The sequence below is a fragment of the Lepidochelys olivacea genome (assembly GCF_965140295.1).
Source record: "Lepidochelys olivacea isolate rLepOli2 genome assembly, chromosome: 27".
In the NCBI taxonomy this organism is placed as follows: Eukaryota; Metazoa; Chordata; order Testudines; family Cheloniidae; genus Lepidochelys; species Lepidochelys olivacea.
This window is the reverse complement of record NC_140437.1, coordinates 17,093,084-17,119,609: the sequence shown is the minus strand read 5'-3', so window position 1 is coordinate 17,119,609 and position 26,526 is coordinate 17,093,084. Positions and strand designations below refer to the sequence as shown.

General features: G+C 41.3%; 1 protein-coding gene across 1 annotated transcript; it reads left to right on the top strand.

Annotated features, from left to right (window-relative positions):
• Positions 1-636: 636 nt before the first annotated feature.
• LOC311513578 (keratin, type I cytoskeletal 14-like) lies at positions 637-25,794 on the top strand. Its single transcript, XM_084615499.1, has 15 exons — positions 637-1,077; positions 3,563-3,645; positions 5,230-5,386; positions 5,661-5,822; positions 5,950-6,075; positions 6,236-6,456; positions 6,969-6,981; positions 18,158-18,757; positions 20,431-20,513; positions 21,725-21,881; positions 22,789-22,950; positions 23,252-23,377; positions 23,496-23,716; positions 24,768-24,793; positions 25,366-25,794. The coding sequence occupies exons 1-15, from the start codon at positions 652-654 to the stop codon at positions 25,455-25,457; spliced, it is 2,655 nt and encodes an 884-aa protein (XP_084471625.1). The 5' UTR covers positions 637-651; the 3' UTR covers positions 25,458-25,794.
• Positions 25,795-26,526: the final 732 nt, after the last annotated feature.

Genomic DNA, 26,526 nt, shown 5'->3' with positions numbered 1-26,526 from the left:
ACTGAGAGCAAAGAACCAGTGTTTGAGAAATTTTTCTTTTGAAAGAAGAATTTTATGGGAGAAGTAATGAAAAAGTTGGGTAAGTGTGGGAATTTATTTTTCCAAAGGTCTCTCCTCACAGTGCTGTTTGTCATCTGGGTTCCCTCTATACAAGGCTCTATTAACAGCTACTCACTGCATTACTATGTGTTATAAACCTTCTTTTGAAATTACCTAAGGAAAGTCTTCACAATGGAGGCACTGTACAGTGCAGAAGGGGTGTGTGCTTAAGGGTCTTTTGTTTCAGTATAAGTAAATTATAATTCTAGAGTCACAAATGTCTCTTTGAGCAGAGAGCCACATACTATGAATCACACCTTTTGTCTGAAGAGGAAGAGAAGGGAGAAAAAAAAGAAATCTGGTATGTCTGAAAGTATTTGGCAAAGAAACACAGCCCACTTTATATCGACTGACCAATAAGAAGAATTTCAGTGTTGGCAAAAGGCTTACGGCTGGTGAATTCCACAGGGCTTACATATCATGTTCTATGGACAACTCCCATTGTCACAGGCATAAAAGACGCCAGGTGGGAGAAAGAATCTTTCACTCCTGCTTCAAGAGCACAAACTGTGTGAACTGTGCTTAGAGTTCAATCCTTGCTATCTACTCACAATGTCCACTTACAGCTTGAAGCAAATAACTTCTTCTGGGTTAGGTAATATTAGTGGTTCCTCAGGCGGTCGGGCTGTTGGTTCCTTCAGGGCTTCAAGTATACATGGAGGATTTGGTGACAGGGGTATTTCTGTCTCTACTGCTCGGTTTGTCTCTTCTGGGGTAGGAGGTGGCCTTGGGGGTGGATATGGTGGTAGTTTGTACGGTGGCTTTGGTGGTGGTGATGGCCTCCTTTCTGGAAATGAAAAGACAACTATGCAGAACCTGAATGACCGCCTGGCATCCTACCTGGACAAAGTACGTACTCTGGAAGAGGCAAATTCTGAGCTAGAAATTAAAATCCGAGACTGGTACCAGAGACAAGGACCAGGGCCAGCCTCTGATTACAGCCCATATTACAAGACTATTGAAGATCTTCGAGACAAGGTAGGTGTTAAAGTTTGTTAAAAAGCATCTAAGGATAGACCCAAATGTTTGTTAAAACAGCATTTATATCATGTGGCTATTATTAGCAGATGGAAGGAAAATGTTATTATCTGTAAATAATTATAACTGTTTTATTATGTGGTGTCCACTAACAATGAAAGACAAATTCAGCCTCAATTACATTTCTGAAATTTAATAAGAAATGAAAAGAAAAGCCTCAATAGAAAACCAGCCAAAAGAAATGGTGGATTATGGGAGAGTAGAAGGGTGATGTGAGTATGTAGTGAATCAGAAGGGATGGACAATGACAATGCCCAGTATGAAATGTATCTGTTATAAAACTGTTAGCTAAGAAAATGTGCACAAGTGACACCTTTAATAGTCAATGGTGAAATGATTTGAGGGCCCCACTAACTCCCACAACCCCACAAATACTCGATGCCCCTGAAAACAGTAGTAAAGTCCCTACATTTTTCTCAATTAATTCTGCACAATTACTGTACCAAATTTAGCCTTGATGTAAGTGGATGCAACTGCTACTGTAGTCAATGAGAGTTGTATCAATTTGGTTTTGGAATGAATTTGGCATCTCAAAAAAAAGTCACCCTTCAGTTTAAATCTTGTCAGACTACTGTAGGTATCTGTCTATCTCTGCAGTCACCTACCAATCATACACGTTTGTTTAAGCCTCTGGACAGCCAGTATGTGCACTGCTTTAGCAGTTATCAGAGAAGATGACTAATCTCTGAGTTGATATTAACAGTTAAAATAAGAACTGATCAAATATAGGGGTTTGCAAATGTGAACTGAAGCACTTCAGAATTTTACCACATGAAACTGAGATTTTTTAAACCTTTTTTATTTCGCCTTCTGAGCTTGAACTTTGAAGAAGAAAGTGTTTAAATATGTTTCTTAAAGAAAAAAGAAACAGCCAACATTAACTAAATTAAGTGCATACAAATTATATATAAATACAGGATTTATTGCGCCTCAGCAAATCCATTAGTGCACAATAAGTTTGTTTAAGGGTGGTACACACCTTAGAAGACATACATGATTGCTGACTGAACTATGTAAACACAGCCTCATGAGAAAACCTAAAGTTTATTTTTCAGATCTTAGTGTGGTTCATGACCCCACCCACACAGTTTCCTTTCCCTTGGGCTTACCTCGCTCACACTGTACTGATTTCAGAAATGAACCTCCGAAAAAGAAGAGCTGGAATTAGATTCCCTCATTTGAAATCTCCTGGGCTCTTGCTCTTTATTCCCAACTCATGAGAGTGAGCAGCTCCCACTGTGTTTTCCAGATGACCTATTGATTTCTGATAGTCATAGAATTTTAGGCCACAAGAGACTACCAGATCATCTAGTCTGACCTTCCGTAAACCACAGGCCACCAACACCACCCAAAATCCACACACTAAACTCAACCATCAAAATTAGAGCAAAGTATTACAGCCCAAAAGAGACCAGACTATTGTGTGCTACAGGCAGAGAACTGGATAGACCAATGCCCAAGGCCCTGCAATAGCAGGGAAATGATGAAGTGAGATATATCCAGATAATCCTGGCAAGTGACCTGCATCCACACACTGCAGAGGAAGGTGAAACCCTGCCAAGGTCCCCACCAATCTGACCTGGGGGGAAATTCTTTCCTGGTTCCACATAAGGTGGCTCATAAAAGTAAATTTGTCAGGTAAGGTACACAGGGAAGAAGTTTTAAGTAAACAAAACTCTCTGTGTGGCCGTTTATGGTGTGTTACAGGAATCACTCAGCATTCTGGAGCTGGGGAACCTGTTGTATGATTAGGCTAGGAGATAAAATGCATTCAAACGCTATACAAATGTGATATAGAACTGTCATGTAGTATTATATTGTATTCCATTACAGAGTTATATACAAAGGCATAATTTGTTTTTATTTATATAAAAGTAATATGAACCCCCAAATCTCTGGTCAGGGCTAACACAGATAAAAGCCTCCTGAGCAGAATTTCTGGCCAGAAAGACTCAGCAGACTTCCTTTGCTCAGCACCTCTGTCTCCTTGAGGCTCTTTAATATGGTGGTAGGAATTCAGTCAGTGGAATTCAGTGAGCCTGCCCAGAGAAGGAGTCATTTCCTGATCTACATGCTACATCTCAGAAACTGATGAGTAGATCCTTAATGGCAGGTCACACAAAGAAAGGGGCAAATCCATTCCTGATGTAGCTCCACAGCCTTGAGAGAAGTTACGTCAGAGATTAATTTTGTCCAGTATGTTAACTGAAGACCCTACTGCCCTTGATCAAAGAGAGACAGGCCTACTTTAGGACTAAAACAAAAAGAGCTGAAATGTCAGTTACTCAACTTTAAGGCCCCGCGTAGTTTCGTTAGAATTTCACCAGAATTTGTTATGTCTTTTATCCCGGATTGTAATGAATGGAGGCATACGCTTATTTCAGCCCAGACTGTGATTCACTCTGTGCCACTTGGCTTTTTCCAGATTCTTGCTGCCACCATTGACAACTCCAAGATTGTTTTGCAAATTGATAATGCCAGGCTGGCTGCTGATGACTTCAAAACCAAGTGAGTACATTCCTCTAAGGCAAGGAGATACTGACAGTTAGGTTGTCAGGCGTCTGGTTTTTGACTGGAACGCCCGGTCAAAAAGGGACCCTGGTGGCTCTGGTCAGCACTGCAACAGGGCCATTAAAAGTCCAGTTGGTGGCACAGCAGGGGCCCGGGGCTAAGGCAGGCTCCCTGCCTGCCCTAGCTTCCCTCATCTCCCAGAAGCGGCCACCAGGTCCCTGCGGCCCCTAGGCTCATGGACGGCCAGGAAGGCTCCACATGCTGTCCCCGCCCCAAGGGCCGGCTCTGCAGCTCTCATTGGCCAGGAACTGTGACCAATGGGAGCTGCAGGGGTGGTGCCTGCAGGCATGAGGGCAGCGCTCGGAGCCTCCCTGGCCACCCATGCATTTAGGGGCTGCAGGGACCTGGCAGCTGATTCCTGGGAGCCGTGGTAAGTGCCGCGGGGACCCTGCACCCCGAGCCCCCTGCCCCAGCCTGGAGTCCCCTCCCACACCCAAACTCCCTCCCGGAACCCGCACCTCCCCAACACCCTGCCCCGCGCCCTCCTGCACCCCAAACCCTTCATCCCCGGCCCCACCCCACAGCCCACACCTGCAGCCGGAGCCCTCACCCCAACTCCCCATACCCCAGCCCCGGCCCAGAGCCCTCTCCCACACCCTGAACCCCTAATTTCTAGCCCCACTCAGAGCCCACACCCCCAGCCCAGAACCCATACCCCCCACACCCCAAACCCCTTATCCCCAGCCCCACCCAGAGCCCACACCCCCAGATGGAGCCGTCACCCCCCTCCTGCACCTCAATCCCCTGCCCAAGCCCGGTAAAAGTGAGTGATGGTGGGGGAGATTAAGTGATGAAGGGAGGGGGGATGGAGCAAATGGGGGTGGGGCCTCGGAGAAGGGGCGGAGCTGGGGTGTTTGGTTTTTTGTGATTAGAAAGCCGGCAACCCTAACTGAAAGGCAGGCAGATATTCAAGTCATTATCATTTGAAAAAGCAAAAGGAATGTCACTTGAGCCATGCATTAAAACTAGACAATAAAAATATGGTCTGAAAATGGATATAGCCAGCATATAATATGGGTTTCACAACATACCTGGCTTAATCAACCAACCATAATGGGTTGGGTGGACCTCCTCCTCTATGTTAGCAGACCGTCTATAAAGATCGTGACACAATTCAGCAAAGTTAATAACGGCCACAATAACGAGGGTGCTGAGAACGATTCTGCAGAGCCATATAAGTGTGAGAAAAATTGTAGTATAGCATCCTACAATGTAAATTTATAGAGTGTAGCGGGAAGATCACACAACATCTTCCTGCACAGCGTCTTGCTCTGTTAAAGTAATATCATTAAATTCCACACATTAAATTCGACTCGTGCGGTACATGTCACATAAGTTATACTGCTCATATAAACCACATATAAACCTATGTGCAAAATATTGGGATAGATTCATTATTACAAATATAGGGCTTTTTTATATGATGAAGAAAACTAAAGTCAAAGTCAAATGGTAATAAATACTATTTGCCCCTTGTTCTAGATTTAAATAACTCTTGGTTTTGTTCTGCTTTTTTTGAAGGTATGAAACAGAGCAGGCCCTGCGCATGAGTGTTGAGGCTGACATCAATGGCCTGAAGAGAGTCCTGGATGAGTTGACCCTAGCCAGAACTGACCTGGAGATGCAGATAGAAAGCCTGAAGGAGGAGCTGGCTTACCTAAAGAAGAACCATGAGGAGGTATAAAACCCAAAGCACACATGTGAAAATAGCAGTAGGAAAAAGATGACTGATATGTAGGAGGGACTCTGGAATTTCTCAGTTATGCTGGGCTTTCTAGTAGAATATAAAAAGCCTCTTTATAGATTGGGTAAATAAAGCCCACCTGCAAATATTTGAGAATGGTCAATCAGAGGTTAGCCCTTGAGGAGAGTGGGTGAACTCAAGAGAGAATAGTAGTGTCTTTAACTCATGCTTGTGTCTTCTTGTGTCTTTCTCTGCAACGTTACTATAGGAAATGAAAGCCCTGGGTGGTCAAACAGGAGGGCAAGTCAGTGTTGAGGTTGACTCTGCTCCAGGTATTGATCTGACCAAGATCCTGGCTGACATGAGAGACCAGTATGAAGTCATGGCTGAGAAGAACAGGAAGGATGCTGAAACTTGGTTCAACAGCAAGGTAAAAAAATAAAACAATACAAGACAGAAGAAAATAATTTCAAACCTCTTGTAGAAAAGGGCTCCTACAGCCTTTCATGATCTTCAGAAAACTGCACTCCATTTTTCAAATGTTTTCTCCACTTCAGATTGAAGAGCTGAACCAAGAAGTAGCCATCAATACTGAACAGCTGCAGACCAGCAAGACTGAAATCACAGATCTGAGACGCACCCTCCAAGGCCTGGAGATAGAACTTCAGTCCCAGCTTAGCATGGTATGTGGCAATTTCTCCCAAGATTTGCACTTTACAAATCCATGCTAGGACAGGTATAGTGATAAGTGACCCCTAATCGAGGGTGTTTCCTTTCTAAAGAACAATCCTGTATTTGGTGACAGACTTTGAATTATTTTTCTTCCAACTTCTTTATTCTCAGAAAGCTGCCTTGGAAGGCACCTTGGCAGACACTGAGAATCGCTTTGGTGCCCAGCTGGCACAGATCCAGCACCTGATTGGAAACATCGAGGCACAGCTGACCGACCTTCGTGCTGATATGGAGCGGCAGAATAGTGACTACAAGATACTCATGGACATCAAGACCCGGCTGGAGCAGGAGATTGCCACTTACCGCCAGCTGCTGGAAGGCCATGACTCCTAGTATGTAACTATACTCACTGCAAATGACATTTGAGGGTTGTTAGACTATCATGATATTCCTGTGGTAACTCTGCACCACAGTATATTCAATTTAAAATACACTTGGAGACTCTAAAATGTCCAGTGAACGACGTTTGCAGGATACATGACAAATCTGCAAATGTCAGTGATCCTACCTATGTTGTGCAGATGGGAATTATTATTTTGCATCATATATATCTATATCATGGGTTCTCAAACTGGGGGTGGGGACACCTCAGGGGGTCACAAGGTTATTCCATGGGGGGTCGCGAGCTGTCAGCCTCCACCCCCAAACCCTGCTTTGCCGCCAGCATTTATAATGGTGTTAAATATATAAAAAGTGTTTTTAATTTATAAGGGGGGGGTCACACGCAAAGGCGTGCTATGTAAAAGGGGTCACCAGTACAAAAGTTTGAGAACCACTGATCTACATAAATTATTATTTTTATAATTTATTAATTATTACTAGTTAATTTATTATTTGTTTCCAGTAATGTCTACATCGTGCTAGTTGCTTTCTAAAAATAAAAGAAGGCACAATCTCTGCCCCAAAGAGTTTCAAAACTAAATGACAAAATGACAAAGGGTAGAGGAAAAAAGTGGAACATATAAGTAAAGTAATCAAGGTGATTATTAGTTACACAATGTCTGAATAACACAATGTTGTTAGTGTTGTTTTATAAAACAAATAGATTATCTCCAAATATCCACAGTTGGTTCTTTTCTTGTAGGCATCATGGTAGAAGTGAATCTTGAGGAGGGATTTGAATGCAGACTCAGTTATATAGCTAATTTCAAACAGCAGTATAACTTCACCCTGGACTTGGTGCCATAGCCTTTTCTCAGTTCATGTGTGGGACCAAAGGGAAAACATTCCTCATATTCTGGAACATGAAAAACCATTTGGGGTTGGACAGATTCTTAAATTTCTCATATTTAATTTATTTCCTTAGTTCCAGAATCCTCTTTGCCACTTCTGTCCTTTTCTGATACATCTTCTATAGTTTCCTCTTCCCTGAGCGAAGGAGTAGAAGAGTCAGTACAGGAGCCAACAAGGAGCTAACGCTTTCTTTCCTGATGCTGAAAAGGGCGCCTGATAGACAGACTTTACTTTTTCATATCTTCCTCTCATCCAGCATTTGATATTTGTTATCGTTCTTTGCTATAATTATTTTCTCTTTGTGTCACAGGATGTTTTGGACCCTTTATGGAACTGCTGGTAAGGATTCTCTTTCTTTATGGGAACCTATAAAAGGCAGAGTATTTTTATTTTAATAAAAGAAGAATCTATTGATGAGTGGTATCCATCTTGCTGTCTATGCCACGCATCCGGTCTTCAACCAGAACGCCCAGTCGAAAAGGGACCCTGGGAGCTCCAATCAGTATTGCTGACCAGGCCGTTAAAGGCCCGGTCAGCGGTGCAGCAGGACTAAGGCAGACTCCTTGCCTGCCCTAGTTCCGTGTGGCTCCCAGAATCGTCCACCACCATCCCTGTGGCCCCTAGGCACAGGAGTGGCCAAGGAGGCTCCATGCCCTGTCCCTGCCCTGAGAGCCAGCTCCGCAGCTCCCATTGGCCTGGAACCATTGGCCAATGGGAGCTGCGGGGGCGGCACCTGCAGGCAAGGGCTGCACGCAAAGTTTTCCTGGCCACCCCTGTGCGTAGGGGCCACAGGGACATGCTGGCCACTTCAGGGAGCAGCTTGAGGTAAGTGTTGCCTATAGCCCGCACCCCCTCCCACACCCCAACCCCCTGCCCCAGCCTTGAGCCCCCTCCTGCATCCAAACTCCCTCCTAGAGCCTGCACCCCACACCACCTCTAGGGTTGCCAACTTTCTAATAGCACAAAACTGAACATCCCTGCCATGCCCCTGCCCCACCCTCATCCCCAGCCTCATCCCAGTGCCCGCACCCCCAGCCAGAGCCCTCACCCCTCCTGCACTCCAACCCCCTGCCCCAGCCCAGAGCCCCCTCCCACACTCTGAACCCCTCAGCCCCACACCCCAGCCCGGAGCCCCCTCCTATACCCCAAATCCCTCATTTCTGGCCCCACCACAGAGCCTGCAACCCCAGCTGGAACCCCCACCCCCTCCACCACCCCAAACCCCTGCCCCAGCCCAGTGAAAATGAGCGAGTGAATGAGGGTGGGGGAGAGTGAGTGACGGAGGGAGGGGCAATGGAGTGAGTGGGGAGGGGGGCCTCAGAAAAGGGGGGGCAGGGGTGGGGTCTCAGGGAAGGGGCATGGCAGGGGGCAGGGCAAGGGTGTTTGGTTTTCTGCAATCAGAAAGTTGGCAACCCTACATTGCTCCCTGTCATTGATAGAATTCAAACAAAGAATGCCATTCAGTCTAGTTAGAAATTTTTAACAAATTACAGCTCCTTGCTAGGGATCTTTATATAGTCACAGCAAGATACTAAAGACGAGGAAAAGTATCTAAGACTATAGCACAATAAATGGCTATATAAACAGCCAATCACATAGTCATTCCTATGGGTGAGAGGACTATGAAGAAATTCAAGACTGAGCAGTTCAGAACTATTATGCACACATTTAAGGAGAATTTGCTGTGAATGTTCTTGGGTCCGCAGTATCTTGCAAAATACTGTAGAAGTGACACAGGCTTCTACTTTAATGTTATTTCAAAAAAAAGTTCTGAGAGGGAGGATTGAGAGTTGAGGTTGGAGCTAAACTTTTCTCTCCACCTGCTGAAGCCGTTTTCACATGTGTAACATGCTAGAATAATCACTGTTCTTTACCTCCTTATTTACTGCAGGCTCTCAAAGCAGCAGCAAAAGAGACAAGGTGGCTGATGGAAAGAACTACTGAAGAGACTCAGACTATCTTACTCTCCAAGAATAAAAGCACTAGACAACCAGGAATCAGTACCGAAGGGTGCCATCACAAACAGACAGTAGTGCTTTGAGATATTCACTTATAAGAAATTCTAGACCACACAATGTTCAAGGTAGAATAGGCCATTTATTAGTGATACATTTATGAACTGGGTTAGCTGTTCTTGCATTTCCAGTTCTCTTTTACTACTATTTTTGCTGTTTCTACTGTCTAATAAAATCATCTGATTTATGCAAACATCACTTCTGTCTGGTTATTGTGATATACCAAACAGATATTATTATGAATAGCAATGGCTGCGGCCAACTGAAAAGGACTATTAATGAATTCCAAAGTACTCTTGGTAAAAACATGGTGAGTGGGAACCAGTGTTCATGGGTGGAAGAATAAAGCATCTCAAAATGGAGTGAGATCCAATAGAAACTTATAGGATCCCTCAAGATGGAAAGTTATGTAAGGTTTTTTCATGCAATATATATTTGAACACATTTATCCTCAAACTAAAAGATAAACCTCTACTCCATACCCCGTTAAGTGGCAAATGCATACCCAATCCACATCCAATCGCAACAAACCTTCGGTCTCTGAATACTTACAACAACATAACTGTGCCAATGTAAAAGGCCTGACCCTATCCTACAACATACTGAGCATCTTCTGCAAGATATGAGCACCCTCAGCTTCCATTGACTTCAATGGGAATTGAGCAGACTCAGCACATTAGAGACAGTGCTAATATCTTGCAAGATCAGACCCAAAGTCAATTATGGTGAATGATAGTAGTCTCCCGTGCCTGACCACAAAGCTTTCCAGCTTCCCAGACAGGAGCACAAGACTGGTTCATTATTTGCCATACTGTATGCTTGCTGAGTTGGCACTGATACTTCGTTGTTCTACAACATTAGCAACCATCAAATAGTGATGTGGTAGCCTTATTGAGATTATTAGGGCTCGCTGATTTCTGCAAGTAGCAACCAATATAAGCCATGATATGTTCTCAACAAGCTTGCTTTGTAGTCTAGAATTTTGGAGCTTTTAAACTGGGATCTAGCTTTAGTTTTTAAGGCTATTCCATCCCATAAAGTTTTTCACTGCTAAAGTATTATGAGTGCAACAGGATACAGAGATCTGAGAAATTTCAGTCAGTGACCCACATGGATTTAAGTCAGATTTCTGCAATCTTCCCCAATGTTAACCCTCTGCATTCCTGCATTTCCTTCACCCAGACCCCCTAAAAGGCAGGAATTAACCAGCGTTATAGATTCACAGAAAAAAACAATAACTTAAAAAATAAAACAAAGCAGTTAAAAGTAGCAGAAGAACTGATGTCTTTAAGATTCAAAGGGAACAATTTTCATTCCAGTCTCTTGAAGATTTATCATAGTTGAGGCACTGATGATGTTTAACTGAATTGTTCAGTCCCCCGAGTATCAAATTTCATTCCCAGCCATTGCTTTGGAAACTGTATGTTATGACCGGGGTTGGGACATAAACCAGTGGCATCCTTATAGGCTTCATGTTAAAAGGCAGCTCAACATGCAAAATACCCACAGTAATAGCCTACCTGTAGCATAAGACATCCACACCTCCAAGTATCATAATGGCCATGTTATTGATTAGTCACTGAGGGCTAGACAGCTGTCTTACAATCGGCCCTGAGTAAGGGGCAATGCATAGCTGTATCCCCTAGGAACAGACCAAATTGCAAATTGTGTCTCACAGGGTAACAATGTTTCCCCTCCTTCCACTTACTCTGGGGAAGGAGTACATTATTTCTCAATTTTTTATGAAACAAAGAATTCTTCTCTGAGCACCCACCCAGATACTCTGGACAGCAAGTAAGCCAGGGCTCCGCTCCTCTCCCTCCCCACCTCCTTCCTGCCCACTTGCTCATGGTGGGGGGGTAGCCCGAGTAGCCCCTGCTCTCTTGTCCAGGGCTTGAGTCACAGTCCAAGCAGAGCTTAGCAGAGGAGTAAGAGCGGGTAACCCTCTTGCAATTAATAGCACTTTTATGAACATTTTTCTGAAAACTGTTTCTAGCCATGCTGCAGAAGAATGAAGCTAGGGAAGGTACGCAGTTTAGAAGTTACAATTAGACAAACAGGATGTTAGCAAACTAGCTTTTCCACAGCTGGAGAGTGAGACCTATCTTCAAATCTCTAAAAAGAGACTCAGCTGGTTGTGAAATGAATTTGGTGTTCTTAATCTCATCTCTAAAAGAGGCTTTTTTTTAAAAAACATTGAAATTATGCATTTTTAATGGTAACTGAAGTAAAATAAAGATATAAATCTACTAGGAAGTAATATTGTACATTATATTCTGCTTTCATTTTGAAGTTTCCCAGAGCATTTTACAAACTTAACAGAGTGCTGAAAATATTATACACAGAGTTAATTTAATTAATTACAGATATGTATTAGCTGGTTAACAGCACAGAGCAACAGTATCCAACGGTTTTGGCAAGAAAGTGAAGAATGCTTTTTCTAAGTTTCCTGTTTGCTTATTTTTTAAAATGTGCCAATCACCTTCTTTTCAGTCACATGTGCAGAGACCATTTGAGGCAGATACGGTCACTTGTTATGTGGTTGTACAGCACCTGGGTTCTAGTACAATGTAAATGTTAGATAAATAACAAGAACAACAATAATAATTTTATTAAAAACCCAAATAAATTTCTTAGTCTCTAAGGTGCCACAAGGACTCCTTGTTGTTTTTGCTGATACAGACTAACACGGCTACCACTCTGAAACCATTAAAAACCTTACGATCAGTTGACCAATGTCAGCCAAAACCTATTAACTCAACCTCATACATAGCTCTAAATAAAAACACACCACATCTTACCCATGCAGACAAAAGCTCAAGCAAACACATAGATTTAGATGTGCCCTGAAAATGGATACATTTGCTGTTTGTTAGAGCAAAGTGGGAAGTGAATTCCATAGTTGAGGGATCACTATTTAAAACAATCTGCCACCAGTACTGACACTTACCTCTAATAAGGACTCTGAATAAAACCACAGAGGCAGATCTCAACTTTGTAGTAGGACATGGTGAGAAAGGAGAGCTCTCAGGTCCCAAAGTATGCAGAGATTTAAAGGTCATTATCAGCACTTTTAATTGTATTGGGAAGTGACCAGGAGGCCAGTTCATCCTCTGCAGTATTGATGTAACACATGCCCTGTAATTAGCACTGATAAGTAAACAAATCAAAGTATTTTGCATCAATGTTAGTTTCAGAATGGTCCTCAAGTGTAGCGTGGCAGTAATTCTAATCTGTAGGTGGCAAAGACATGGAGCACTGTGACAACTTCCACATTAGAGAGAACAGCTGCATTCTCTGTGCCAAGCACAAACAAGAAAAGGCACATCTGGCTAATGCAGTACCTCAGATTGCAAGAGCATCTGGGTATCCAGAAGTATCCCAAGACCATGAATCTCATCCACAAAGTGTGAGCAAACCCTTTTAATCATGGAGGCAAACACCATACTGGTGCATTCATTTGGTAATGATTCATGGGAATTGCCAACACCATTTCCTGCAAAACCCTGGGTATTCCTTGGAGATTTCTTTCCAAGTACTGACACAGCCTATCCATGTTTAATTTGTTGGAATCTGGTAAATTCACATTAGAAAGTTGTCTGACTGAAAAATAACCAAAGGGGAAAAATAATTAAAATACCTCTTATCCCCACCACAGAATCCTACCCATGCAGATCAGGATGGAGGTGCATTGACAAAGGCAGGGTAGTGAGAGGGAGACTAAGACAGGAACAGAAGTTGCATTGAGGTGCCTTGGCAGAGCTGGAGGTGAGCACAGAATCAGAAGAGCTGGGAGTATTGCAGGTTATCAATAAAAGCATTAGCTTTGGTAGAGATGAAGCTTGTTCTAAAACAGTATACCTTTATATTTTACATCTGCCTGTGGGAGCAGCGGGAGAAGTCTGTAATGCATCAAACACAAAGAGGCTTCTGTATCTCTCCTTCAAAGTTGCTGACTCACTTGCTAAGAAATGTTTCATATCAAATTGCAAATCCTTTGTCTCCTAAACCTAGTGATTACACCTGGAATCCATTACAGATGAGCAAAGATCTCCTGTTCTGTCTTTATTCTCCAAAGGCTATACATAGGAGCCCATTCCCTGTTGGTTTGTAATTTTTGTCAGAGTTCTCTTTATTCCAAATGTCTGAACAGAGTCCCAATAGAGTACCAATATTACTTAGCTTACAGCATGTTACATGCTCATGCAGTAAGTCAGGTTCTTCAGCATTGCAACAGTTAAAACAATATGTGAAAAATGCTTAACCCCCAAAGTGCTTTGCATTATGTGGACTCATGAAGCTGAGTATTTCTATCATGCATTGTTTGTGTAATTAAATGCTACAGGGTAGAAAGTAAGATGTACAGGGACACTTTCCTTCATGGACATCCTACAGCCAATATTTTCAAATTTCAGTATTTAAAGTTAGGTACTGAATGGACCTTTAACCATGTAAAGGAATGTCCTGATTTTTAGAGGTGCTAAACATTCACAAATTTTATTGAAGGCCTACCTGCAGATGCTCAGTAGCCCTGAAAATGAGGCCACCTTTATTTAGGCACCAAAATATGGATTTTAGTGTCTAATTTTAGGCACCAAAGTTTGAAAATGTTGGCACATACTCTTACTGTACTGGAAGGTTTCAGGTGAAATATTCAAAGTAAAATCATTCAGATAGTGTCAGATAGTGTTAAATCTGAAGTCTGGCTCTCTCAGTTCATTCAGAAATAGACAGCCTGCAGGGTATGTGATGAATCGTTATGGTTTGACCACACAAAGGCTGGGTATGTCATGGTGACAAACAGGCCTCTTTCTGAATGGAACTCTTTGTCTGCATGAGCTGACAGGATATTATTTTTTAGAAATCTAGTAAAAAAACGATGACAATAACGGAGTTTGCAGAGTGCAGACATGCCAGAGGACGTCTGCCAACAAAGCTCTGCCAAGGCAGAACAAACGGAGTAGTTTATACATAGCTTAGTTTGGAATTCCTCATTTACAGAGGCACAGTACTGAGTACCATGCAAAGGACTAAACTGAGTGTAAGCGTCAAGACATGAGGTATCAAATCTTAGGGAAAGGTTAGTGTGAAGTGTGCAAAGACCACAAGTGGCAAGCTCAATACAGCTCCTACCGCCTCAGTGGATGGGTGGCTCTGCTGTGACTTTCTCGGTAGAGTCATTTTCACTTCATACCCAGCTGCTGAAAAGTGCTGGATGAACAAGACAGTGAACTAGATCTCAGCTGGTGTAAATCGGCATCACTCCACTGACCTCAAAGAAAGGTTCATTTGAACACAGGAGGGTGGTGAAACTGGGAGAAGTCAATGTTTGGGGAAATGTTAAGAATTTTTAGGCAGTTCATACAACAAGAGTAACGTACAGAAATAGTCTCCAGAAAAAGAAACCCACATTTGTTCATATCAGGATTCACACCTAGATCTAGAGCTGAGCTAATATTGGGGAAAAATTCAGTGAATATTTAATCAAATTCGAAAATGAACTTTGATTAGCCAAAGTTTTAATCTCAAGTTTTACTAATGTGAATACTCAAGAAAAGCAACATCTTAGCTCAATTATTTGACAAAAGCCAATTAATTTCACACTGTCTATTTGACTACAAAATTATATATTGTCTAGTTAGAGAAGTAATCCAAACAAGAGCCAGTAATAATATTATGAGGCTTATGTAAATAACCAACAGAATGTGAATTGTGAACTAGAGATACACACAAATTGTTTACCAGCAATCTGCACTCGTGGATAATTTGATCATTTTTCTTTCATAAGAAGAAGCAACACTCAGACAAGAACTCACTGAAATGAACCTTATTGTGAATGATTTAGTTGGGGATTAGGATGATTTAGTTGGGGATTGGTCCTGCTTTGAGCAGGGGGTTGGACTAGATGACCTCCTGAGGTCCCTTCCAACCCTGATATTCTACGATTCCTTGAAAGCATCTGTAAGAAACAGCAATTGGTCCATGCGGTAAAGACTTGGTCCAGAACTGAACAACTCCAAACTTCACAGGTGGTTGGCACCTTTGGTAAGAAAATATTACAAACAATATAGAGAAAAAATATTGTAAACTATTGGAACAAAGCTGGCCTTGTCATTTAAAATGAAAGACAAATCAAGAATAAGAAGATGGAAAGATGGAAAGGGCTGAGATCTGCAACTGCTGTGCCCTTCTTGGATTGCAGGATCTTGATCACATGAAATATGCCCTGAGAATTCAGGCTTGATGTTACAGAAGGAGGAATAAAAACATCAGACTCTCTGTCAGGCTGCTCTTCTGAGTTATGTTATAGGAGAATAAATTAAGCTGTTCTATTGTTTTTATTTTTTCGGCTGCATCTGCTACCTACCATTCATGAGATCCTGTCCAATAACAATCCAGTGTGTGCATGGAGTAAAATAAAATCAGCAAAGCATATTTCACCCTCAAGCTTCCAAAGGGGTTATTATGAACAGTAAGTGCAAAAAAGATTCAAAATTATGAAAAATCTCTTCAGTGTCCCTATAAAATCTATGACATTTTCCACAAGGGCTTCTGTTGAAACCCAGGATTTTAGTGAAACAGAACATGATCTTGCTTATTAGAGGATCATTAGGAGTTAAACTGAGCCTAGTAGCATGTAAGTTTCAGCATGCTTACATTACAGGGGTTTTATGGAACATTCTTCACTGTTAGAAGAGTTTGTTGAAACTTGTTCTTTAAGATACTAAAGACTTGGTGATATATAGATTTGGCAAGCTACTAAGAACTATCAATCAACCCATGGCAAGACTAAGCCTCCATGGCTTAATTCCAAACTCAGTTTGAAACATGCTATCAAAATTTGGAAATATACTGCTTTTCTTTAGAATAGAAAAGGTGAGAAAACAGATTGTGAGAGGGCAGTATCATAAGCAGATTGTTAAAGTGTGGATCAAAGAGGGGCCGTTGATATAGCTCTTGGTTCCCAGTGCCATGTCTTTCTGGTGATGTGTCTCTTGCACTCCATTCAATTGTCAACTATGCAACCTCAAAAAAACCCTTGATACTGAGGACTGTTAATCTGAAACCTCCCATCCCATTTTCCAATTTATTTATCTATATCCAATTCGGCAACTGTGATAGATAGAAACCTCTTTTATTGATGTTGCCAGCAAACACATAGCATTTGTTGTTCTTTTTTAAATGTTTGATTTTAATGTACACTTGGTGTTTCTGAAGCGAAGGGCAGGAAAAGTTTCTCCCATTCACCCTAGCTCTGTCAATGCACATCAGGTCCTACAGTACAACCTCCTCTTCCAGAACTTGGCTCCCTGTCCATCACTGCCAATGCCAGTCAGTCCTGACCGGCAGCATTCCCAGCTCCCTAAACCTACAATTCTGACTTGTAGCATGCCCTACTACTCCTCATGCTAACCCCCAGCCCCCAGTAAAAACACTGCTTTCATCTGAAGAACAATCTCCTTGGAAACTGTCATTCAAGCACCACAAAAGGGATGCAGGGGCAGGGGGCACAGGGGTTTTAAGAGCAACGCTACTTTGTTTCCAGCCTCTCTTTCTCTCTCTCTCTCTCTCACACGCACACATGCTACTCTAGCAGGACAGAACAAATAAGACTTGCATCGGAAATCTCACAAGTTCAGTCTCATCCTGTCCACAGAGGATGAAAAGATGTTTCTTAACAGCATCCAGTTCATGTTGCACAATTACACTAACAGATGACCAATCTGTGTTGTGGAATTTCATCAGAGAATTGTTAGGACTGAAAGGGACACATAGTTCACTCCCCTGCTTTAATGCCGGACTAATACCTGTAGATAATTTCTGATAGGTACTCCTTAAGCTGTGATTTTTAAGATATCAATTTGATATTGATTGCACCGTCATTTTCAGAAATTTGTTCAATTTCCAAGTGGATATCACCATTAAAACGTTAACTTCTATCTGACTGAAACTTTTCTGTTTAATGTTATATCCAGTATGTTTAGCCTTTGCAATAGTTAGCAGTGGGAAGCTTTGCCACCTCTTCTTTGCAGCAGCCTTTTAATTACTTTTCACTCATCTCGTATCATCCCCGTTCTTCTGTTTTCTCTTGACTGTTACCTCCCAATAATTATTCAGTTATTTTAATAACTACGAATACTGTCCCGTTCATTTGAGATTCACACACCAGCAGGATTATGTGTTTTATGCCTTAAACATTGAGGTTCCAAACCCTGAAGGATGATTCTGAGCAAAGAATAGAAATAGAAAAGTAGCTGATTCCAAAGTCTTGATGGAAACAAACCATGACTTTTTTTTTAAGGGGGTGGGGGGACAAGCAGCAGCACTGGATAAGCTGCTAAAGATGCATTTAAAATGAATGTGGAAGTTCATATAAAACAAACTTCACTTTTGTGGAAGACTTTTTCTTAAAGTGACTACAGTGGTTTTTGTTAATGCATAAATTGGGTGTGGTCAAACTCAGTTGTTTTTTCTTTTCTTGAATGTAAAAAAAATGTAAAACATAATCCAAGTGGTAGAACTGTAGCCTCAAGAAAAAAACAAACATGCATTCATCCTGAATCATACCTTTTGTTTAACTGAAGAAAAAAAGTCCAACTCCTCAGGATGTACAGCCAGCTGTGTTAGTAAGCAAAATTATTATAACTTGGCATCACCCTTAAGGGTGGAGATCTTTTGGGGGAGGTTTGGAGAGTGGGTTTGTCATATAACACCCACTGTGGTTGGTATAAATTGGGCTCCACTACAGTGCAGAGACTTACTCTCTTATACTAGGCCAAGCTGAGTAACTGACACCAGATCCTTCAGTGCTGCTGTCATGGCTACTTCCTTTATGCAGAGCACCTCTTCTAACTATGGTGGTGGTCTGGGGGGTGGGGGCAGTAGCTCCTCTCGTGTTTCTTCAGTCCGAATGGGAGGATCCTACAGACCCCCAAGTATCCATGGAGGATCTGGTGGCAGGGGCGTTTCTGTCTCTTCCACTCGGTATGTCTCCTCTGGAAGTGGATATGGTGGTGGCTTGGGCAGTAGCTATGGGGCTGGATATAGTTCTAGCTTGGGTGGGGGCTATGGAGGAAGTAGTGGCTTTTATTCTGGCTTTGGAGGAGATGCTGGTGGTTGCTTTGGAGGAGGTGCTGGTGGTGGCTTTGGTGGTATTTATGACTTTGGTGGTGGTGATGGAGGAATCCTATCTGGAAACGAAAAGATAACTATGCAGAACCTGAACGATCGTCTGGCAGCCTATCTGGACAAGGTGCGAGCTCTGGAGCAAGCAAATACTGATCTAGAGATCAAAATCCGAGACTGGTATCAGAAGCAAGGTCCCACTAGTCCAGAACGTGACTACAGTCCTTATTACAAGATAATTGATGAGCTTCGAGACAAGGTATGACATTCATATTTAGAAGGGATTGTTATAACAATTTATTATTAGTGAATTGCACATTCCAACTTTTTTAACCAATTAGAAAGAATTACAAAGTCATAATTTCTTGCCAAAAAAGTAAATGCATTGTGGATAAAAACACTCCAGCAGGAAAGAAGGGAACAGCTATTTCTGTTTTATTTTATTAAAATAAAAGTCTCACACCGAAAATGTAGGCTTTTTTTAATGTTAATTGAAAGCTCTAAGATGGTAACAAAATGTGACACAATACATTAAAGTTTATCCATAAGTTGTAAAGCAATCAAATATTAAACAATGTGACAAAGTACAAACCATGGCCTTCAAAAGTAAGGAAGTCTTCGGGGCAAAGGTAAGGTGAAATATTGTATGGTGTAAGTTTACTTTCCATTTACCCTGGGTGTGAATTGAATGTACTGTTTAACTTCCCACTGTAATTAATTTTTAAGGATTATAAAATTTGTACAAAAGTACCATAGAATACATTTAGAACGAGAGAAACATGCTTATGAAAAGTTAGATTTATATTTTGAGTTCATTATTTCAAACACATTTTGGCAAGGAGAATGTTTCAATATTCTATTGCCATCAGAACTGTACTGGATAATAATGTGCAGTCAGTTTTAATTCTTATTTCATCTTTTATCTTAAGAACATTAGCACAGAGAATGAAAGGGTTGGATTTTGTTGCCATTAATTGCATGAACTGAGAGATTACACAAATAGGAAACAGCCGTGTTAGTCTGTATTCGCAAAAAGAAAAGGAGTACTTGTGGCACCTTAGAGACTAACCAATTTATTAGAGCATAAGCTTTCGTGAGCTACAGCATCTGATGAAGTGAGCTGTAGCTCACGAAAGCTTATGCTCTAATAAATTGGTTAGTCTCTAAGGTGCCACAAGTACTCCTTTTCTTTTTACAAATAGGAAAGAGAGGGAAAATCAAGCTGTCTAATTTCAGTCTGACACACCCACACTTGCTTCGGATAAACCTCAAGATCTCTATTTTACACTCAGCTCCCGGGTCCACATTTAGAATACGACTAATGTTTAGCTTCTTTTGTTTTTCCCATGTATAAGCTATGAATAGTATGGTGTGGGGTAAAGGCGATATAATGAAATGTGTTTTTTGGAATTCATAAATCGTGCTTTGATTAATGATTTATCACCCCAGATCCAATCCTTCTCTCTTCTTCACTGCTTTACATGTCTCAGTAACAATCTACACCTATCTAACCCCTCCCAAACCCCAAGCCCGACTCAGCCCAGAGCCTACTCTCATATTCCGAACCCTGCTGCTCCACCCCAGCCCGCAGCCCCCTCCTGCATCCCAAACCCCTCATCTCTGGCCCCACCCCAGAGCCCACACCTTCAGCCGGAGCCCTCATCCTCTCCCGCATCCCAACCCCCTGCCCCAGCCCGGAACCCCCTCCCACATGCTGAACTCCTCATTTTTGGCCCCACCCCAGAGCCCACACCCCCAACTGGAGCCCTCACTCCCTCCTGCATCCCAACCCCCAATTTCGTGAACATTCATCGCCCACCATACAATTTCCATACCCAGATGTGGCTCTCAGGTCAAAAAGTTTGCCCACCCCTGTACAGTCATTTTTTACCATTATTCACAGGAATCTTTTTTCTGTCTCCCAATTGCCAGATTCTTGCAGCTACTATTGACAATTCCAGAGTCATTTTGGAGATTGACAATGCTAGACTGGCTTCAGATGATTTCAGACTGAAGTAAGTTAATTTTGCTCTAGCTGTTTCAAATTAATATTTCGGAAGCTGAACATCTCATCATAGTAGCAGAGAGTATGGATTCCCAACCACAGCTCACAAGTTTAGGGATGGAATTTTTTCCCTTATAATTTACAAGAGAAAATCCTGGCAAAAGAATAGATATGCTAAAGGAAGAAATGGGAGAAGAAACTTTATCGGCAATGACACCAAGCCAATCAAGATGTCTTCCTGTTTTGTTATACCTCATGTCTTAACTTCCTATACTGTTATTAACTTTTTGTACAGTTCATTCTCACTGAAAAAATTTTCACTTAAAGATTTTAAAATGAGAAAGGGTCTGAATTTGCTTTCAGCTTGAAGTGGCATGATGGGATGGAGGGATAATCTCTTTCTTGTACTCATTCTCTCTCATAGGATGTAGGCATTAGGAGAGGAAAGATAGATAGGAAAGCCAGAGTGACCTACAGAAATTCAGGTACGCTGTTGAAATGAGCTTGTCTTCAGGGCACTGCTGTCAAGATGCCACCAAGTACTTTCCCTTACAATGATGTAGCTCCAGGATTATATTTTCTCCTCTAGTGCCCTGGGCAAAGCTTACAACGTATGCCTTTCTTCATCACTGAGAGGTCACGAAAACTGGATTGTCCATTATCTTTTTTATAGATGTTAATAACCCCGTCTAGGTATACAAACCCATAAAGCTCATATTTAGCTATGCTTCAGAAATGTAGTTCAAGTCCAAATACATTTGTTATTTTCAAGTTTTCCTCTTTAAATATAGTGATTTTCTTACTGCATATGAGCACCAGCCTGATAACCCAGTAGGTGGGCTTTTTGTAAGTTCCCACATACAATTCTGGCATTGCACCTAAATCCTGATCTGTCTGTCAGTCTGTCTTATAGTACTAATCACTGTTGTAACTAGGTGCTGGTATCTTGGGATTGCCAAAAATGCCAACTTATTTGGTGATATGATGTTGTCAAATGTCCACAAAGGACCAAGATGGCTGAATCTCACACATTTTTGCATAGCATACTTTAAAACTGGAACAAACATTCTAGCCTACTATTTTTGGTCTGTCTTCTGACTTTACATTTCTGTTGTCCTGTTCCTCTCTGACACAACAGGCATAAGATTCCCTGTTTTTACAATTACATAGGATACAAAGCCATGTGTTTTCAAATGTCTGTTTCTTTTATTTAAATTGCAGATATGAGAACGAGTTGTTCCTTCGCCAGAGTGTTGAGGCTGATATCAATGGCCTGCGTAGAGTCTTGGATGAGCTGACTCTGTCCAGAGCTGATCTGGAGATGCAGATTGAAAACCTGAAGGAAGAGTTGGCTTTCCTCAAGAAGAATCATGAGGAAGTGAGTGCTCTAAACATGGAGTGGGGAGAAACATCCACATTTAGAATTCAGTTTGGGATTAAAAAATACCCCAAGGAATGACAGCTTCACAACTGGATGATTTATAAAAAAATCTTTAACCTTAAAACAATTCCAAAGGGCTCCCCAGACTAATATCCCTCTGATTCTAAACTGTGTTAAAGATGTGAGTTGTGTACCTGCTTTGACGTGCATGAGCCTGCCGTCAGAAATTTTTAAATTATTCCATAGACAACAATATTTCTTACATGAAATGTTCCCATTCATTTAGAAACAAAAATATGATTGTTCCAGACATTTTATTTTAAAAAAGATCACACACATAGACAAACATCAATCCACAGTAATCAAGATATTTCATTTAAAAATTTCAGTTCCAACCACATATGCGAACAAAAATTCAGTGTCTGAATAAACTTCTTTATGAAAAGGAACTGATAAAGAACTCATGTGTTAAGATATTAAAGTTATAATACATGCAACAGAAAATGTATATAATAAAGTTAAATTATATATAAAGAAAGAAAATAAAAACTTCTAATTTAGCAGAGGATGTTGCAACCTGTATCAAGGTAACGTCTTTGATTGGATCAAATTCTGTTGGAGAAAGGCACAAGCTTTCGAGCTTCTCAGAGCTCATCTTCAAGTCTGGGGAAGGAAATTACAGTGTCTGAGCTAATTACAAATTGGGACAGATTGTTAAGCGTAAGGGATTTAAGCATGGTAAAATTTAAAATGAAATGGGGAATTACGGGCTAGCAGGCAGTGAGGTGTGTAATAACCATAACTCAAACCACATGTTTCCCAGTTAAGCTATATGGATTGCTGAGGGCAGAAAGTGTACAAGGGAAGAATGTATAACCTCTTTTGTGTCTTTCTGTCTCTGTAGGAAATGAAGGAATACAGCAATCAGCTGGGTGGACAGGTCAGCGTAGAGATGGATGCTGCTCCTGGAGTTGATCTCACCAGTGTCCTGGCTGAGATGAGAGAGCAGTATGAAATACTGGCTGATAAGAACCGTCGAGATGCTGAGGCCTGGTTCTATAAACAGGTATGGCTATCCCAATGAACAAATAAAATGATGCACTATCATCTCATCATGGTCCCAATTTCTGTGCAACACTCCTGCATTTGCTGATCAGTTTCTGCATTCGGTAAGAAGCTAAGAGTCCTGATACACCTACCAAGATTTTAAACATTCATCCTCTTTTCACCATTGGACCATTGCTTAGAATCAGATCCAAAGCAAGCAGCACCACGACAGTGATTAGGGTGGTACTTTCCTTTTGGGAAATAAAACATTTGGTAATCCAATTTGCATTTGATTTTTATTATTTTTGTTTTTCTTCCAGACTGAGGAGCTGAACCGTGAAGTAGCCACCAGTACTGAACAGATACATACCAGCAAGAGCGAGATTACAGAACTGAGACGCACACTAAAGGGCCTGGAGATAGAACTCCAATCCCAGCTCAGCATGGTATGTGGCTGTTCCATGCACACAATAAGTCACTATTAGCACATGCCTCCCTTTGATCTCTTGCTCTACTATGGAATGAATCTGCATGATAACCCACTTTAACTTTGTTTTATATTAGAAAGCTGGGCTGGAAGCCAACTTGGCAGAAACAGAAGGAAGATACTGTGCACAGCTAGCACAACTTCAGGCCATGATCACCAGCATTGAGGAGCAACTGGCTGAGCTTCGATGTGACATGGAGCGGCAGAACCAAGAGTATAAGATGCTCCTGGACATCAAAACCAGATTAGAGCAAGAGATTGCCACTTACCGCCATCTGTTGGAAGGCCAGGACTCCCAGTATGTAACTATGTCCAAAATAAAACCCCTAATGGCAATTTATAATCTTATTAACATGACATATGTTATAACAGTAATGTATGGAATCTGCCCTGAAATTAGGTGAACTTGAGCCTCATTACAACCAGGACTACTGCAGATTTCTGAATTGTACTGACTGGGTACTGGGCCTATTGTGGGCTGCCAAGAGGTGTCCAGGAAAACCCCAAAGGCTGCCAAAATGCAAATCCATCTTCAAAGGCAAATGAGCTGATAATGAAAACTTTAATTATGAAAGTGGGAATGCACTCATATTAACTAAGATGAGCTACAAGATGAGCAATAGATAAAGGTCCTGCATGTTTCTTGCTGCATGGGAATCATGGCCATTAGCGTAGAACCATCTATTAGAGTCTCTTCTCACTACTCATGTAAATGTCACACCCCCGGTTCCTCCATAGAAAGATGAAAATATCCACTGTTATACGGTGTAATTCTAAGCTATTTCCTCATGTTTCCAGTGTGTAGAACACTTCTTAAATAAACTTTTCACTTGCTGGGGACTATTCCCATCTCTGATCCACAAACAGAACTTGCATTAATGCTAGTAGGACATTTGTGTGTGCACTGAAGCACTACTTTTGAGGGGGAAATCAGCTCTTAGTTTTTATTTTTTTTTAAATAATGAAATTTTAAGAGACGTAAAAATGTAGAAATGTCAAGAATGGGAATAGGAATCTAAAGAGCTACAACTGTACTGACTGCTGTTCATATTCTTTACTGTTATAGGACTGAGCAAAAATAAGTGACCTTCGGAATATGCAAAAGAGGATAAGCAATAACAACCAAAACACTATAACTACTGAATGGTCATTTAAGGGCCACATTTTCAAAAGGGCCTCCATTTCGCATCTGCAGTTTTTCACAGTCGATCTTTTGTACACAAAATTTGCATGTTCCAACTTAGAGGCCGTTCAGTGGTCAGACTACATCAGTAGGATTGAATCTGCTGCACAGTGCACAATTGCAGTGGAACTCATTAGTTTAATCCTGTATCTCTTCTCTTCCACAGGCTGTCGGGATGGAGCCCTAAGGATGGTAAGGTGGATTTTGAAATAAAGAGGGGAAATAAAATACATTTAGTAGTGTGGTTGGTGGATACAACCACCATCCTTATGGTAAAATAGAACTGAACAAGCCCATCCTCTATTGACTAGAGGGATTACAGACAGTATCTCCATTCCTCCTCCCAAAGATTGATCATACTGTCTCCATAGCCCCCAAAGTTTTTTTAGGACCAAAATTATTTTATCCCTGGTCTAGCAAACTGGTAGGCAGGCATCTGATCACTTGTACTCATATCTCTGAATTCGAAATAATTATGGAGATCTGGGGGTCCCTTGATCGGCTTCTGCTGAGTCATACTAACAGTAAGGTACTGCCAATTTTGATATGTAATTTTCATATGGAAATTACATAAGCTTTACTTAGATCTCATGATCCTCATATTTCAAGACTGTGACAGTCTAGTGTCGTGAGAAGAGGCAGGGCTGTGTGTATGATAAGTGAAGGAAGCTTCTAGTGGGAGAAAAACAGGATTCTTCAGTGTTCTACGGATGTATATTTATTTCCCCAGTTATAATTACAGTTTCCCTTTCTCTTCATCACAGCATCCCTTAGCAGCAGCAGCAGCAGAGTTCGCATTAGTGTGGAAGATTCAGTAGATGGAAAAGTAATTTCTTCCCAGGAAAGGAAATACTGATTCCCCTCACCCACATGAGACCACCTGTGTTGTACCAGTTCTAACGACAGCAAGCATCTGAGAGGGGAATCATGAAATACCTGCCAACAGAGTAACAAGGAATCTGTTTGGTATGCACACTAGAAAATGCTAACTGAAATGATAATGATATAGTCACAAGAGCGTAATCCGATAATGCACAACAGCTTGGTGTCTTTCTTATAATTTCCTCTCTGTCTTTTACAATGACTATCTGTTCTTAAATCCTGAGGTGAAGGGCTCATTTTACTGCATACCAGCAGCTTTACTGTATTGTATAAGTCTGGATAATAAAATTTCTTTCCTGGCTTGAAATAAATGTATGTTGAGTTTTTGTTTAATTTTTTTTCATAATCAGCAACATAGTTTTGTGTGTTAGATGTGGCACCCATGTCACGTGTCCAGCACAATCCAAACCAAATTACTATCGTCATACATCTGCCTTCAACTGTCTAATTCTGAACAGCTTTTGGAGTAACTGAGATATGAATAAATTTATATACTATTAAGTTCCCAACACTACTCCTACTAATAATACATGGGCAGAAATAAAACAAAATTAGGCTACAGTTAATACATCTGGGGAAAATCATCTAAAATACAGATAGTGAAGGCGGGGGAAAAAACTGGAAAGCAATAATGCTGAAAGAGACGGGTAATAGAGGAGAGCAAGCTAGACGTGAATTTATAATGTGATTTGGAAGCAAAATATCAGTATGATTTGGGGCTGCATACATACAGGCACTAGGTCATGGTGCAAGAAGGCAATAGTCCCTTGATATTCAGTGTTTACACCTGTAATATTGAGATTGTACCTGGCACCTTTAGGCACCAGGTCAATGGAGGAAAGATATCCATAAACTGGAAGGATACAGGAAAGAATAAGAAAAAAATGATCAAGGAACTGGACAGACTGATTTATGAGGAAAGATTTAAAGAACTAAACATTTATGGCATTGCGCACTAGGGACACAATAGGACAAATATAATAACCACCTCCAAACAGCTGAAGCCCTGCTCAGCTCCTTTTCATATGGAGTCTTCATTACTT